At 39.8% G+C, this 18,336-nt stretch overlaps 1 protein-coding gene across 4 annotated transcripts in view; it reads left to right on the top strand.

Moving 5' to 3' along the window:
- ARID4B (AT-rich interaction domain 4B) overlaps positions 1-18,336 on the top strand; it is a 139,914-nt gene that overhangs the window by 109,783 nt on the left and 11,795 nt on the right. For all 4 annotated transcript variants that reach the window (XM_073338149.1, XM_073338148.1, XM_073338147.1 and 1 more), the window contains 3 exons: positions 8,830-8,914; positions 9,845-10,037; positions 14,907-16,115. In XM_073338149.1, coding sequence (XP_073194250.1) covers positions 8,830-8,914; positions 9,845-10,037; positions 14,907-16,115 — 1,487 coding nt within the window. The remainder of the gene's footprint in view (positions 1-8,829; positions 8,915-9,844; positions 10,038-14,906; positions 16,116-18,336) is intronic.

Here is an 18,336-nt window from a genome sequence, read left to right as displayed (position 1 = left end):
CTGTTTCTTGGTATTCTATTGTTCCAGGAAGATTCATCTTAGCTACATGTGTGTGTGCGCGCATGCATATTCTTTTTCAGTTAAGTTTTGGTTTTTACTCAATTTCTAAGTGGAACAAGTGATTTAAAAACCTTAGTTCGGGTAATAATTGTCTTAGCTGGTTTGGAATCCATGGTCTTCTTATCTCTGTTCTTTTTTCTTTAAGTTTCAAATTGTTTTTTTCCTCTATTCTAAACACTGTATCATTTACTATGTATTCCTCAAACCAAAAATAGTCTAATCAAGAATTCTTCAACACTGATGGCATTTACTTAGAAGTTCCCATTCCAAGAAGATATTATCCCTTCTTCAGTCCATGCCTTGTATCAGTATATCGGGGATGAAAGTAATATTAACTGTTCAGATATTCAGAATATTTATGCTTCGCTACACTTCTTTGAAGAACCATTTAGTGATACTAAGTATAGTAGGTTTCAAAGTAGCAGCCATGTTAGTCTGTATTCACAAAAAGAAAAGGAGTACTTGTGGCACCTTAGAGACTAACAAATTTATTTGAGCATAAGCTTTTGTGAGCTACAGCTCACTTCATCGGATGCATTCAGTGGAAAATACAGTGGGGAGATTTATATACATAGAGAACATGAAACAATGGGTGTTACCATACACACTGTGAGAGTGTTCACTTAAGGTGAGCTATTACCAGCAGGGGGGTGGGGGGGGGGGGAACTTTTGTAGTGATAATCAAGGTGGGCCATTTCTAGCAGTTGACAAGAACGTCTGAGGAACAGCGGGGGGTGGGGGGGAATAAACATGGGGAAATAGTTTTACTTTGTGTAATGATTCCCCCCCACACACCCCCCACTGTTCCTCAGACGTTCTTGTCAACTGCTGGAAATGGCCAACCTTAATTATCACTGCAAAAGGTCCCCCCCCCACCCTCCACCCCCGCTGTTAATAGCTCACCTTAAGTGATCACTCTCCTTACAGTGTATGGTAACACCCATTGTTTCATGTTCTCTATGTATATAAATCTCCCCACTGTATTTTCCACTGAATGCATCCGATGAAGTGAGCTGTAGCTCACAAAAGCTTATGCTAAATAAATTTGTTAGTCTCTAAGGTGCCACAAGTACTCCTTTTCTTTTTAAGTATAGTAGGACATTGTCAGCTTTCTTGTATTAATTAGGGAAGCCTTGAAACTGAGTAATTTCCTAGCTGCATTTTATCTTGTGAGGGAGGAGATCACCATTACTATTTATATGGATGAAGGACATGGGTACTGCAGATCAGGGAATCTAAGTTGGGTCTCTTAGAACAGGAATCAGACTGTCTTTAGTGGAAGAAAGAGGTAATGATACTAGTACTAGATGCATGTTCTCTTTTATTAGAAAGAAAATTGTTTACATACCCCATATTTTCTAATATTAACCAGAAAGCTCAAGATAGAGAACAATCTTAATATCCTTTTTGCCCCTGAATAGGAAACTTTGGTTTACTTTACACTAGTGACGACGCTGGTGTTAGACCAGGTAGCTAAAGCTAATCCCAAAAGACTCAAAACCTTACTAGTTTTTAATGATTAGAACTAGATTCTGATGACATCTGTTTGAGGTGGGGACTAGTATATTTAACCATTCTCCTGAAATGTGGGGGAATGTGTCTTTTGGGAAGTAACAGTCCTAGGGAAGAAGATTATTCTGTATTCAGTTTGAAGATTGAAAGCGGAGATGAAACTAACCTAGTGGAATTAATGAGAATGAGATGCTCTCAGACATAAAATTGCAAACCTGCTACCATGTTGACCTGCGAAAAAGTGAAAAATTCTCAGTTGGAAAAGACATTTCTCATAAGATTTTTGCATTCTGGAATTGCTGATATATAGTTTTATAAAGTTACTATAGTCAGATGCTTAGAGGTGTCTGGGATCCCCTTTGTGGTTTCAAGGGTCACTTGCTGAATTTAGCACAATTTCTGTGGATCTAAAACTTCCTTGGAACTTGCAGTGCAAGTCCCTCCAATTGTGGTATTTGCAGTTTTCAGCTGACAGCACTATGCAGATAAAATAAAATACATCGAAAGGTGAATTACAGAGGGTTTTGAAATATGAATTAACCCTGCAATATGTGCAGAATGCCCCAAATAGAATGGTGCAGAGGGGCATATTCAGCACAAATTCTAAATTAACAATCTTTGTAGGACATTTAAACTCTCACAGGCTGGCTGCCAGATGCTCTGATACCCCAAAATGCACCATTCTTGGACGTTACAGCTATTCTGAAATTATACCATATCCCTTTTTCTTTTGGAAATTTGGTTGGGGAAAATATTAGTTACTGACTTAATTGACTGTTTTAAGTTTTTTGTGCTTCACAGTTAGATGTTGAAGCAAAAGAGGCTTGAGGTACTCCAGGTTTGAGGAGCCCCTGAACAGTGTATGTAATTGAGAAAAGTTATGAATATTCAGAGTGAAGCCTGCCTGAGGGCATCACTTGAGACCATCAGACCCTGGTTAAGTAATATAGGAGGCTTTAGCTAATGCTCCAGGCCATTTGGAAACCAGCTTTAAAGCACCCTCAATATGAGGGTTGCTCTCTAAATAAAACTCCTGCCTAACAGTCATTGGCATTAACTAAACTGATACTGAGGACTGTTTATTTTATTCATTTTATATGGACTCATCCAGGGCTTGAAAAATCCACTTCCCCATCTGGAGTAGGACTCTGTTGTGTGAGTGCCATTAGCTTCTGCAGAATTTTAGCTTTCGTTTAATAAAAAAAAAAAAAATCTAATCCTTATGGTTGTGAAGATAATCTTCCAAACACAAACTGAGTGTAAACCGATGCAGTTATGTCTTCCTGAGTGTGCAGAGACTGCTCCAGTACTGCCACCGTTGCTGCTAGGGTGGAAGGGGAGCCCAGCTGCTGCTCTTGCTGCTGTGGCAGTCTCACAGGATAATCACTCCTTTTAGGAGTAGGGTGCCCTAGACGTGCCACCTTCCCAACCCTTTGCACCATGGAGCACTGAGGAGGGGACACGCCATCGCAGCAGAGAGCTCTGTGTTTGTATGGGGGCCTCACTGACATTTCGTTTCCCCATCACCACAGCAGAAGGCCAGCACACATACACAGAGCCCTTTCCTGGGGTGCAAAGAGAAGTCCTATGTACATGTGACTAACTGGCAGGAGGGGCGTATGGTTCAAGAAGGGCTGTGAGTAGGGCTACCATGTATTTCAGCTTGGAATATAGGCGTAGTGCTATCGGCTAGCTTTATGGTAATACCAATAATTATTATTAATAATAACTAATAGCCAGTATTGGGTATGTTTTTCATGGCTTGGGCACATAAGTGCACTGGATTTTGGCACACTTTGTCAATAAATACATTCTTCTCAAAATGTAGCTGGTTGTTTGATAGTGTGCAGAATTCAAGAGTAAAGAGAAAAGTCTTAAATGGAAAAAGGGTTGCTAAATGTGCAAAACTAATTAATTTTTTTCTCTGTGTTTTGAAGAAGTAAAAAGAGGAAGTATGAAAATTGAATTTGTTCTTTTCTGTATTAGTGTAGCAGAAGCTTTGTCCCTTTTTGGCAGAAAGCTGTGTGCGGTTGTCTCTACGATGGTATAGGCTGCAGCATCTGTCCTTTCAATTCTCGATGCATTGATGATGGTCAGGGGGTTAGTTTTGTCCGTGCTCTCAGGGCTTTTATTAAGAAGGTGAAAAGAAAATATCTTCCACTGATACTGCCTTGTCAGACCCTAGCCTGTCTCCTGAGAGCCTTGCAAGCAGAGAGAGCCATCTCAAAGGACAAAATCCAGAAGTTCACCTAATAGTTACTTATTAAATCATTCAAGAAAGGTACAAAAATGTTTTCAGCTCCCTTACCTTCTTAACAAAAAGAAATACTTTTACAGATAGGTTGTGGAACTCATTGCCACAATATGTCATTGAGGCCAAGAGTTTAGCAGGATTTTAAAAAGGATTAGACTTCTATATAAATAGCATACTCTGTGTTGTTATAGTAAATATTTTTTTTAAAAGCTTTGAAAGGGATATAAACCCTCAAACTTCAGGGCATAAGCAACCTTCTTGCTCTCAGGAATTAAGAGGGCGCTTTCTTGGTGACCAGCTTACATCAGATCTGCCTACTACAGAGTTTTTTCTAAAGCACATGGTACTAGCTGTTGTTGGAGACATCATCCTGGAATAAATAGATTACGGTTCTGATTTGGTATGGCTATTGCTATGTTCCTAAAGAGAATTTACTTTATTCAGTTGAGGATTTGGTCTTGTATCCTGTGGTCCATCTTAATGGCATACTCAGTGTGGATGAATACCACAGGACCAGCAAGGATCCCCCTAGAGGGATATGAATTCTTTATCATTTCTATGAGTGAGTGTTCATTTTTATTTCCTTCTTTTCATTCAAAACAAGCTTTCTGAAGGCAATCATTTTAACCAGAAAGATAAAGGAGCTTCAATCCCTCGTGGTTTAATCCTCCAGTCTTAATTTTGATAAAAATGAATGGACTCTTCTTCCTTGTAATAGATTTCTCCCTAAAGTATTTCACATGAATTTTACCTTTTTTATCCTTATACCATTCTGTTTTTAATGAGTCATTTCATAAAGATACCTTTCCTTCCTTTTGGGCATAGAGCCAAAAGAGAACCTGTCTCCAAGCAATATGATTTCAGATAGTAAACTTTCCAAAGAGAATCATAGAAATGTAGGGCTGGAAGGGACCTCAAGAGGTCAAATCCAGCCCCCTGTGCTGAGTCAGGACCAAGAATACCTATCATAGAATATCAAGATCTATTACGTCCACTAGGCCAGTAACCCTGTCAAAGATGGAAGTTCGTTTGGTTTGACATGATTTGTTCTTGACAAATCCATATTGGCTATACTGACTACCCTCTTTTCCTTTAGGTCAGTGTTTCCCAAACTTGGGATGCCGCTTGTTCAGGGACAGCCCCTGGTGGGCCAGGACAGTTTGTTTACCTGCCATGTCTGCAGGTTCGGCCGATCGTGGCTCCCACTGGCCGCGGTTCACTGTGCCCAGCCAATGGGGGCTGCAGGAAGTGGCGCAGGCCGAGGGACATACTGGTCCTTCCCTTCTGGTCTTTCTCTTGCTCCTAATGTATTTATAGTACCTCTTCTTACTGCCTTTTATGTCCTTTGTTGGGTGTAACTCATTTTGTGCCTTAGTCTTTCTAACTTTGTTCCTACATGCTTGTGCTATTCTTTCATACTCATACAAATACTTGTACCATATACAGTCAGTTGCCCATTCTGGTAGGTATTTAGGATCCATTAATTCAATCAGGGCCCTGGTGGCTTCTGAGGTATTTTTTTTCTAACTCCCTGTATGTGAGTTGTTAGATTTTATAGAACTGCAAGACTAACACTGACCTTTCTCCACTCCTCACCATCTCCATCCATCCCTGAGCAGTCACTACTTCACAGTTCTCCAAAGGGTGATATTTTGTGGCTAGAATCCCAAACTGGAATAAGTAGGTTTTATTTACCAATAACTGGTATTCGCCTTCAGATGCATCTATCTATTTTCAAATGCCTACTATTCTCCGATCACACGCCAAGTGAGGGGAGGGGCTACATTATGCAGACATGTGAACAGAGCGTGTCAATAGGCAACGATTCATGTTAATAACTTGAATATTTTCTAATGCCAGTGTCTGTGAGGAATTATGTGCTGTACACATAAATCTCGAAATACCATGGAACACTGAAGATGATGGTCCACTTGGGGAATTTCACTCGCAGCATAGTAACCCAGGTTTTTCCCTTATTAAAAGTGTATGTTTCTTTTAACCTAGAACTGAAGGGCTTCTTTTCACATTCTCAACTTTTGTTCTTCTTTTCTTGAGTGAGCAAATCATTTGAAGCCCCATTTATGAAGTAGAGATGGTTCAGTTGTGTGACTTGAAAAATGTTGCAACTCTATAGGGCAAAATATAAGACCCTGCAAAATCTATAAATTCCTGAATGTCCTTTTGTACTTGTCCCTAAAGACCATAACCTCTGAGTGCTTTAAAGGTTTATGATTCTCAAATTTGAAATGTGTGTGTTGGTATAGATAATGCACACAGTAGCATTTTCCACTGAAAAGCCACTTTGGGGATTTGGACACCCAGTTCCCATTTAAAATTGAGAACTATATGACCAAATCCTCTTTTTGAACATCTCAGTCTAATGTAGCTATAGGTATTTCCTACCAGAATATTGAATTTAAATGACACAAACTGGTATGGCAGCATTCCAGTGTCATTCATCTGCCAGTGATGACATACTAACCTTTGAATATCGATCTACATCTAACCTAACATTGAGTGTTTTAAGTCACTGGAGACACATGCAGTGTTTAAAGTTAGTGTCTTTATGTGGAAGATTATTTTTGTTGGGGGCGGCATGTAGAATCGGTGAATAAGGCTGCAAGTGGTATAGTGATATAATCAAAATTGAAGTGAAATTTGTAGAGTACTCAGTTTTCTCTGTGAACATGTTCAATCCTAGTGCTGCTTTCTTTCATAAATTTAGATCTAAAAAAATCCCTTAGCTTTGGAGTGCAAGGTCCATTCAGAATTCTATTTGGTTTGATTCCATCATGTTAACATGAGCTTGATCTAAAGAAACCTTATTTTAAACCACTACAGTTATGAATTTGCTATTGGCAGGTTTTCCTATTGCCTAAGGATCTAGAGAAAGAAAGAAATATGGATCTCTCTACCTATGTCTAACCTGGTCATTAAAATTAATTTAATCAAAACCATGTCCCTGATAGTGTGGTTGCTCTCAGTACATTAAGATTTTCTAGGGAAGAAGACTGAAAATTTGTGAGCATTTAGTAAAGAGAAAGGTCCATATGTTACTCTGTAGAAAAACAATATCGAACATTTTTGGGTTCCAGTATGAAAGCAAACCTTACCTCTCTCCTTTCATATCATTATTATGTTTCTGAATGTCATTCTTTGTTTTATGAGTGTGGGGGATGTGAATGGGTAAAGCACTAAATTTATCTTCTGGACTCCTGTGTTCAAATCGTGATTTAGGTCATAAATGAAAATGAGTTTGGTGGCTTCTTCAATCCCTACATTGGTCAGTATCACAAAAGTTACTAGAGTTAGGCACTTGTGTCAGTGGTTGCTAAGACGTGGCCTGGGACTGTAATAGCAGAGTCACTACAGGTCAAAATAGAGGTGTAATGTCAGATCTGTGTGAGAAAGCCTAGCATGAGATCTAGCTCTGCCCTGTTGTGCTAGTTGCATACTGTATTTTCATGATACTGCACGCACATTTTCATGACTACCAAATGAACTCCGTTTATACACACACACACACTTATTTGTTTTTAATTAACAAATTTCTTATTCAGACACTTTTTGAATTCACAGTGTAGGCAGGCCAAGGTATTGTGTTAAGAATAAAAAAATGAGTTTATTATAAACTTTACTTAGTGGGTTTTTTTTTTTAATTGTTAGTTTTCTAGTCTGAGCACATTTCTATCATGAATATTCTTAATGAGAATATATTTGTTCAGCAGTCTTGGATTTTGTACTTCACCAGTACAGTTTCAGGAGGTGGGACACATGAGGCAGTTGATGTACATATATTAGTTCTATTTATAGAACAGCTAACTGCTGGTACCTTCTGATATCAAATAAAAAGTTCCTATTGCAAAAATCCTTCTAGATCTCAAGGGGAGCTTTTATAAAGCTGTGGTTCTCAAATTAGGGCCGCTGCTTGTTCAGGGAAAGCCCCTGGTGGGCAGGGCCGGTTTGTTTACCTGCCACATCAGCAGGTTCAGCCAATCGCAGCTCCCATTGGCTGCGGTTCACCGCTCCTGGCCAATGGGGGCTGCGGGAAGTGGCATGGGCCGAGGGATGTGCTGGCCGCCCTTCCTGCAGCCCCAATGGCCTGGAGCAGCGAACCACGGCCAGTGGGAGCCACGATCGGTCGAACCTGCTGATGCGGCAGGTAAATAAACCAGCCCAGCCCACTGGGGGCTTTCCCTGAACAAGCGGTGGCCCTAGTTTGAGAACCACTGTTATGGAGGATACTGATCCCTTCACAGATTCAGCTACAAGGAGTTTTTCTTTTTTTTACCAAGCAGTGAGATTTTATATTATTATAAGAATTTGTTTTTAATTAGTAAGATGATATACTATATTGGCAACATTTACGTTACATATCTGTACAGCAGTATATGACTCAAGTATTCTGCTTTCCCTATGGGCATGGATATCTCATTATTATTTTATATAAATTTTATGCACAAAAGGAGAGCAGAATATTAACTTTGAATACTACCATCCCAGTATGAGAGGAGAATTTTACCCTATATGCTAAGAAAGTAAAGATTTGAGATTTTGCAATACTTTACAGTACATAACAATATAAGAACAGCCATACTGGGTCAGACCAAAGGGCCATCTAGCCCAGTGTCCTGTCTTCTGACAGTGGCCAATGCCAGAAGCCCCAGAGGAGTGAACAGAACAGGTAATCATCAAGTGATCCATTCCCTGTAACCCATTCACAGTTTCTGGCAAACAGAGGCTAGGGACACCATCCCTGCCCATCCTGGCTAATAGCCACTGATGAACCTATCCTCCATGAACTTATCTCGTTCTCTTTTGAACTAGAAGATATAGTAGAAATATATTCATTACTTTTCACTCTTATGTACAGAGTCTGTCTGCATATGGTTTCCATTACATGTTTTACTACTTTTTCTTTCCCCTATAGAATGTGTCTTATGAAAATTTGCTTAAAATTCTGTTTATATATATATATTTTAAATGCTTGCTTTCACATTTAGATATGATGAATGGATAAAAGCAGACAAGATAGTGAGACCAGCAGATAAAAATGTGCCAAAAATAAAGCATCGGAAGAAAATAAAGGTAGATTTTTTTTCTATTATATCATTTTGCTGCTTAATTTACTTTCATGTAAACTGATTTTATAATTATAGCCTTTAAATGGACTTGGACATGCATGATAAATTTAAAATGAGTTTCTGTTAGCCTCTTAGAAGCATACACTTTTTTAAGAATGATTTTTGTCCTTCCCTTTTGAAAAATAGCTTTTTCCTCCTCCTCTTCCCCCGCATCCCCAATTCGTCTGGTGCACCAACAGGAAACAGAGCCATTCCCTCATCAGTGATGGCAGCACAGCTCTGGGAAATGAAATTTGCTAGCTACCATGCTGGCTTTGAAGCACAAACCTGTGTTGAACCTACATAAATGTGGCTTGTATCTTACTTTTAGCTTCTTGCCGACTGTGGGGTTTTAAAAAAAAACCACAGATATTTTGGCCAGATCCTGATCAATTCCTTGTGCAGGGCAGAAAAGTGTGAACAACCTTCCTCCCCCTCACCAACAAGCTCCATGGCCATCCCTGCACTCTGAACACAAGGACTACTAGAATCCAGTACCTCTGATAGAGCCAGACTTGCCTATAGCCTCTCCTCCTTCTTCATTAGCACAGCACAAGGGTGTGCCATTCAATCCAGGCTGTCACAACAGTCATGCCTTCTCTCTGCAGTATCTCTTACTGCGGGGTCTAGCATAGTGGAAGAAGAGTTTAGCCCTTAAATGCTGAGAATATTCCTCATCAGATATAAGTGTTAAGGTAATTCACATTTTTGGTGTTCATACTTGTGTATAAGACAAAATACAGTACTTGCATATTCTTGTAAAGGAACAAAGAAAAAACTTTTATTCTTAGGTTGTGTGTTCAAAATCACTGTCTGCATTGCTAATTGTAATACACCTTAAATTATATATGTTAGCATTAGAAGAGTTTTTAAAATGGTTTTTTCCTTAACCTAGAATAAAACTGACAAAGAGAAGGATGAGAAGTATTCTCCTAAAAATTTTAAATTGCGACGCTTGTCAAAACCACCCTTTCACACGAGCACATCACCAGAGACTGGGTCCAAATTTGACAACACTGAAGCCAAAAACTCTGAACAAGCTCCAGTTAAATCCATAGAAATTACTTCTATCCTTAATGGGCTACAAGGTATTGTACATGGACTTTCTAATTCAGTATGTAATCATTTTACCAGTATTTAAAAGTGACAGTACAGAGCAATTGAAACAAACTATAAATAAGGCTGCGAGTTTGTCATGGAGGTCACAGATTCCATGACTTTCCGGGACTTCTGCAGCGGCTAGCCCAGGAGCCGCGTGACCACCTCGGGCAGCCTAGCCACACCAGCCACTGCTGGGGCAGTCTCAGGCCACCGTGCCCCTCCCTCCCAGCAGCAGCAGGAGTTTGGGTTTGGGAGGGGGCTCAGGGCAGAGGCAGGGGGTTGAGGTGTGGGAGGGGGAGAGGGCTCTGGGCAGTGTTTATCTCGGAGGGCAGGGGGCTGTCCGGCTCCCAGGTGGAGGCGCGGCCAGGTGGCTCCATGCACTGCTTCTGCCCAAAGGTGCCGCCCCTGCAGCTCCCATTGGCTGCTGTTCCCAGCCAATGGGAGCTGTGGAGCAGTCACTCGGGCCGCGTGACCACCTCGGGCAGCCTAGCCACACCAGCCACTGCTGGGGCAGTCTCAGGCCACCGTGCCCCTTCCCCCCAGCAGCAGCAGGAATTTGGGTTTGGGAGGGGGCTCAGGGCAGAGGCAGGGGGTTGAGGTGTGGGAGGGGGAGAGGGCTCTGGGCGGTGTTTATCTCAGAGGGCAGGGGGCTGTCTGGCTCCCAGGTGGAGGCACGGCCGGGTGGCTCCATGCACTGCTTCTGCCCAAAGGTGCCGCCCCTGCAGCTCCCATTGGCTGCTGTTCCCAGCCAATGGGAGCTGTGGAGAAGTCACTTGGGGTAGGGGCAGCACGCAGAGCCCCCTTGGCCACGCCCCCTCCCAGCACCAGCAGGGGCCATGGGCCACTGCCCTCCCCCCAGCAGCAGCAGCACCCCTCGGCTGCCGCCTCCCAGAGCACGTGCAGCCCCACTGGGCAGCTCCCCCGCACCCCGCAAAGCATCGAAATTTTAGTTAGGGGTATATAGTACAAGTCATTGACAGGTCACTGGCCGTGAATTTTTGTTTACTGCCTGTGACCTGTCCATGACTTACTTAATATACCTGTGACTAAAATGTAGCCTTAACTATAAATTGAAACTTGTGGAAGAAGAAATTTCTTTCAGAGCATTAGGAGATTATTATAAATTCAGAGTCTGTCCGTACATGTCTTTTTATTTATAAATTGTTTTATATGTATTTTGCACATAAATGCCATATTTTTGTCTAAAGTGCTAAAACATACACAAACTTTCTGAATAGATATTCTGGATTCAGATGATTTTGTGTAATCTTAAAAATAATCAGTTCACCTATAAAATAATACTTTGAAAAGTTTTTCTGATGTGTTTTCCCCTTTTTGTTTTTGACAAAGTATTTTTGGCTATTCTTTTTAGAAATAACAAAATGGAAAAATGATAAAATTATACAGGAAACTAATTCTACCAGTATAAAAAAATACTTAGGAGCCATGATAGTGACATCATTAGTGACTCCAAAGTTAGTTATAATTGGCTTTTAATCACAAAAGCCAATTTGACGTGTACACAAGTACTTTCTCAAAATAGATGCTTTTATCTGAAATCTCTAACTTTTTTGAAAATCTTTAAAAATAATGCATCAGATTCTGGCCTGGTTGTAAATCTGCATAGCTCCATTGCAGTTGATATAGCTATACCAATTTACACCAGCTGAGGATCCATCCCCCACTTGCAAAAACATCATAGCCTAGAAACTCCATGTTTGTTTCATTCAGTTTTCCTTGGTAATTAGTACCTTAAGTATTTTTAGGATATTTGGGTGGTTTTATAAAGTTTTGGAGCTGTTCACTTCAAGCTTTTGAAAACAGTCAGGTTCCTGTAGAATTTATGAACTTGGTTGGTTGACTCTTTCAGATGACAATATTAATCTAAGGTTTCATTTAAAGGTGACATAGAAAGGAAAAGTGGATTACTGCTCTTATTTATGATGTATAAAAAAGACCTGAAAGAGTTTTGAAGATTTTTTTCTGCTGGAGCTTTAGATTAGAAATTCAGGTCCTGTCTACACTGAAAGACTCTGTGGAGAACTAGCAGGATTATGACAGCACAAGTACTAAAAGTGAAATCTGATTAATTGGGGGAAAGAGTGTTTTTAGATATACAGTCTAAAACAATGTTTTAATACCTATTTAACTAAAGTAATGCGAGAAAAGTTCTTTGAGAATTCAATATCTTAACCCTTCATTTAAAATCTGAGAAAGTTCCCAATATGCATTTTGCAGTCATCCGGGAAGGGCTTCTAGCTGAAAAAAGAATGAAGTGTGACAAGCAGAGAAAAAACAACTTTGAAAGATAAACAAAATCCACAAACCTTTCACGCCTCCATCATAAAGAAGAAAAATCTACATTTATTTGTAGTTCGCTGTAGGCTAGTGGGCAGATTCACCAGCCAGGCAGTCCAAACAAAGCCCAAACCCCTCATGTTCAGTTCCCCATCCTTTTCATCTGAGCAAGTTCTCTGATAAACAATGAAGATGCAAAACTTTTCAAAACAATACAAAACACCTGGTAACTCAGATCTTTCTGCAGGTGAGAAGTGGCTGGACCATCTTTCTTCCAAGCCTTCTCTTTCCCAGCTACTGTGGAGACACACACACTAGGACTTCCCTGACACTGGGTTTCTCTAGTCTGGTATCCCTGCCTGAGACAGGAAGCTTCCTGTAGGTCACATGCTTGCACCTAGCCATGTGCCTAAAGATTGCAGCTACCTTTTGTAAAGGGCCCTAGGATGCTAAAAGGCACACTAGGACATGTACATCTGCCCCACAGCCAACTGGTTTGTTAGGGTACATCTACACATCAATAAAAGACCTGCAGCAATGAGTCTCAGAGCCCAGTGAAATGACTTGGACTCATGCTCTGGGGCTTAAAATAGCAATGTAGATGTTCGGGTACTGGGCTCAGGCCAGAGCCTGGGCTCTGACATTTTTTCCCCTTGCCAGGTTTCAGAGTCCAGGCTCCAACCCAAGCAGGAACATCTACGCTGCTATTTTTAGCTTGAGTCACTTTACAAAAAAGGGTCAAGTCTGTACCCTGAGTCACCTAAAAAACCCTTCCAAAAACACACACCACAAGTTTCCAGCCTCATTGTGAAGATAGGTTTCAGAGTATCAGCCATGTTAGTCTGTATTCGCAATAAGAAAAGGAGTACTTGTGGCACCTTAGAGACTAACCAATTTATTTGAGCATAAGCTTTCGTGAGCTCACAAAAGCTTATGCTCAAATAAATTGGTTAGTCTCTAAGGTGCCATAAGTACTCCTTTTCTTATTGTGAAGATAGTCTTCAAAATGTAAACTAATGGCTCTGCTTGAAAATTTTTGTGAAATGTTTATTAATAAATAGTCTTCAAAGCTTCGAACCTCTATCCTCTCTCACATGAGCAAAAGTGACAAGCCCTCATTTTGGAGCAATACTGTGCCCAGTTTAAAATTTAAAAAAAAAAAAGTTGCAAAACAGCACAAAAGAATAAAGTCTAAAAACAAACAAAAACACCCTCAGCTCTTTGTGTTGTTGGAACTTGTAGGTGACTGAATGAAACTTAACTTTTTTTTAAAACTGGGGTGTGATATGAGTGTTTTCAGCCAAAAGTGAATATGTTTTGCCCTGAAAACTAGCAACTGGGATGAAAGCCTAGTCCCACTGAAGTCCATGGGAATTTTGGCAAAGAGTCCTGTGGCACCGTATAGACTAACAGACGTATTGGAGCCTGAGCTTTTGTGGTTGAATTTTGTGGGCTAGCCAACTACAAAAGCAGTTTCTCCTCCCTTGGTGTTCACACCTCAACTGCTAGAAGAGGGCCTCATCCTCCCTGACTGAACTAACCTCCTTATCCCTAGCCTGATTCTTGCTTGCATATTTATACCTGCCTCTGGAAATTTCCACTACATGCATCCGACAAGTGGGTATTCACCCACGAAAGCTCATGCTCCCATACATCTGTCAGTCTATAAGGTGCCACAGGACTCTTTGCCGCTTTTACAGATCCAGACTAACACGGCTACCCCTCTGAAGCTTGACATGGGAATTTTGTCATTGACTTCAATGCGGCTATGATTTTGCCCTCAGTTTTGGACATAAAACTTGGTACAACTTTTAATTTAGATGATGCTAGCTAAAGGTCAAGGATATTAGTAAAAAGTGAGCTTTATTTTGTGAGATGTGGACATAGAATGCGTGAGAGTGCAAACCCAGATTTCAGACATATTAAGGTTTTTAGAAGTGAGCTTCTGATGGTAGTGATCCTCAAGTAATAGTAATAGTAGAAATCATTAACATTTAGAGATGATAAACCAAGCTGGAATTTACAAGTCCTATGCAATTAGAAAATGTCCTAATCTTTTCTTCTATACATCTACATTTTTCAGTTTTGGGATTAGGGCAAATAGCATTTGTAAATTGTAATTATTAGTTAATATTAAAGATTTAGTGCATTTAAAGTCTAATATTAAACATTATTTTGGGCTGCCATGTCCATTTGTGTTATATAGAAGATTCATATATGTGTGGATTAATAAAACAGAGTTTATTTAGACTTGAATCTGTCACTTCATGCTTTCTCTGGTTCTTCAAAAAAGTATGCAAATCCCTTAAAGGAATTCCCTGGAGATGTTTTATTATATGGGATTTGCAAACTGACAAACATTGCTGCTTATCTAGCTATTACACTTCCTAATAAAATGAAGTTTTTGAAAATAATCTGTTTTTTTTTCTACTGGGTACATGAAAACAAAGGATTTTAATAGTACTAGCTTTAGTGTGTATTGCTAACTATTTATCTATAATATGTTTGTATATTAGTTGTTTTTTTAGTATTACTTGTAACAGATTTTTTTTTAATAGCTTCAGAAAGTTCTGCTGATGATAGTGACCAGGAAGATGACCAAAGTGCCCAGAATGTACATAATGATGACAAGGAGGAATCTCCGGATGAGACTGTGAGCCAGGACAAAAATGAACTCTGTCCAAAAGAAGAGCAGAGCAGCTCATCTCCCCCAGAAGAAGGGAAAGCCCTTGCAGAAGTAGCACCACCTAAATCAGTATCCAAATCACCCGAAAGATTGCGGAAAGAGCTAGAGGAATTATCTGATGATACAGACTATGAAGGAGAGGATGAAGCTACAAAGAAGAGAAAGGAGGTCAAAAAGGAGGTAGTAGATAAAACAACAAAGCCACAGGTAAAACGTGGTAAGCGAAGGTATTGCATCACAGAGGAATGTGTAAAGACTGGGTCACCTAATAGAAAAGATGAAAAGTCCAAGAGCAAAGACTCACATAGCTTAGAACATAGTAGTAACAGCTCCTCAGATGAAGATGAGGAGGACAAATCTAAACTAAAAATAACACCAACTAAAAAATACAATGGGTTAGAGGAGAAAAGGAAGTCTTTAAGGACAAGTGGTTTCTACTCAGGGTTTTCTGAAGTGGCAGAAAAAAGAATAAAGCTTCTAAATAACTCTGATGAAAGACCTCAGAATACCAGAGCTAAGGATAGAAAAGATGTATGGTCCAGTATTCAGGGACAGTGGCCCAAGAAAACATTGAAAGAACTTTTTTCAGACTCTGACACAGAGGCTGCAGCCTCACCCCCACATGCTTCTGAGGATGCTGCAGTAGAGGAGCAGCTGCAGACTCTTGCAGAAGAGGTTTCTTTGCCCAGCTCTGAACTAGAAAAGCCTTTACTAGTCAACATAGATGTTAAACCTGTTGAGGAGAAACCAACTGAAATGAGTGACAAGAAAGTTGAATTTCCAAGCAGTGGGAGTAATTCAGTGCTAAATACTCCTCCTACAACCCCTGAATCACCTTCATCTGTCACTGTAACAGATTCTAGTAGACATCAGTCCAGTGTAACAGTCTCAGAGACATTGGCACCAAATCAAGAAGAGATACGAAGCATCAAGAGTGAAACTGATAGCACAATTGAAGTGGATAGTGTTGTGGGGGAGCTGCAGGACCTTCAGTCTGAAGGAAATATTTCTCCAACAGGCTTTGATGCCAGCGTCAGCTCTAGCAGTAGTAATCAACAAGAACCAGAACATACTGAAAAAGGTAAAGAGAAAACCTGTTGACGAACATATATTCCTCCTCTCATTTCTTATAATGCTAATGTATTTGTGTTTAACTGTTGCTACATTACTTGGAGATTGGTTTAAGAACATTGGTCTGACCCAGTAGGGCCATTCTTAAGGTCCATCTAGCCCAGTATCCTGTCTTCCGACAGTGGCCAGTGCCAGGTGCGCCAAAGGGAATGAACAGAGCAGGTAACCATCAAGTGATCCATCTCCTGTCGCTCATTCCCAGCTTCTGGCAAACAGAGGCTAGGGACACCATTCCTGCCCATCCTAGCTAATAGCCACTGATGGACCTATCCTCCATGAATTTATCTAGTTCTTTTTTGAACCCTGTTATGGTCTTGGCCTTCACAACATTCTCTGGCAAGGAGTTCCACAGGTTGACTGTGCATTGTTGACAAGTTGACTTCCTTTTATTTGTTTTTAACCTGCTGACTATTAATTTCATTTGGTGACCCCTAGTTCTTCTGTTACGAGAAGTAGTAAACAACACTTCCTTATCTACTTTCTCTATACCAGTTATGATTTTATAGACCTCAATCATATCTCCCCTTAGCCGTCTATTTTCCAAGCTGAAAAGTCCTAGTCTTATTAATCTCTCCTCATACAGAAGCCATTGAATACCCTTAATCATTTTTGTTTCCCTTTTCTGAACCTTTTCCAATTCCAATATATCTTTATTGAGATGCGGCGACCACATCTGCACACAGTATTCAAGATGTGAGCGTACCATGGATTTATGTAGAGGCAATGTGATATTTTCTGTCCTATTATCTATCCCTTTCTTAATTATTCCCAGCATTCTGTTTGCTTTTTTGACTGCCACTGTACATTGAGCGGATGTTTTCAGAGAACTATCCACAATGACTCCAAGATCTCTTTCTTGAGTGGTAACAGCTAATGTAGACCCCATCATTTTATATGTATAGTTGGGATTATGCTTTCCAATGTGCATTACTTTGCATTTATCAGCATTCAATTTCATCTGCCATTTTGTTGCCCACTTACCCAGTTTTGAGAGATCCTTTTGTAGCTCTTCGTAGTTTGACACTCTTAAAAGAAGCAGTAGCCTGCTGTACCTTTTTAAAACTGTAAAAATAATGCCGTAGAAAGGCCTGTAATCAATAAGTAAATATATATATAAATATAAGTAAATATATGACACTCCTTCAGAAAGTTTCAGAGTAACAGCCGTGTTAGTCTGTATTCGCAAAAAGAAAAGGAGGACTTGTGGCACCTTAGAGACTAACCAATTTATTAGAGCATAAGCTTTCGTGAGCTACAGCTCACTTCTTCAGATGCATATCGTGGAAAGTGTTTCTTGACCTTTTAGTCAGCAATCTAATATTTTAAAAATCAGAAATGCAACATAAGGTGTATCCTGGAGATTGCATCAGAACCCCAGACCAAACTGTAAAGCATTGTACACTTGATGTCTGTGTGTCATAAATTGTCTGGATACCTTTTCTTAAACTGTATTTGAATATGCAATGTACAGTTTCTCATTAACATTTTTATTTACTGTGTGTTCATGGTTTGGAACAACCAGCTATCCAGGATTGTTCCTCAGGCAACTATTTCAAACTTATTTTTAAGGTCTGACTAGCGTGAGTTTTGTAAAGGAATTTGCTGCTCTCTTAGGCCACAAACTGAAGAATCATTATTCATATTTATAACTTAAAACAATCAACCTTGACTACAATTTTATTAATAGAATACATTTTCAAGGAGCATCTGTCAGAATTCACAATTATTATTATTAATACTCCCTGAAGACGTAGATGCTTTATGTTGTATTTGTGATCCAGTAGATGTTTAGGAGCTTTTCCTTGATAGACTGCCATTTTCAAATATCAACAAATCAGTTGAAGACAATTTCTGTAGACTTAAATTTATCATACAAGGTCCGCTGTGGAAGTAATTTAGAATTTTTAAGGCCACTAGTGCTGAAAATAGAGCGTGGAATTTTTTCACTAAGGTAACTCAAAAATGGGTTTTCTTTTTCAAATTTAACCTGCAAAAATGTAAATCCCTACTAGGACTCCACAGTGGAAGAGGGGAAAGAAAAGGCCCAATCCTGCTAGCACTTGTTTACGTGTATAAGTATTTTCAAGGTTGGGTCCAAAAGCTGTTTTGTTAAATCCATTAGCTATATATTAGTCCAGTCATATTTATAGTCTAGCAAATATTTTTTAGTT

Source organism: Lepidochelys kempii, chromosome 3, assembly GCF_965140265.1.
Source record: "Lepidochelys kempii isolate rLepKem1 chromosome 3, rLepKem1.hap2, whole genome shotgun sequence".
NCBI classification, from domain to species: Eukaryota; Metazoa; Chordata; order Testudines; family Cheloniidae; genus Lepidochelys; species Lepidochelys kempii.
Note: the sequence above shows the minus strand (reverse complement) of the source record. Positions and strands in the feature narration are given on the sequence as shown.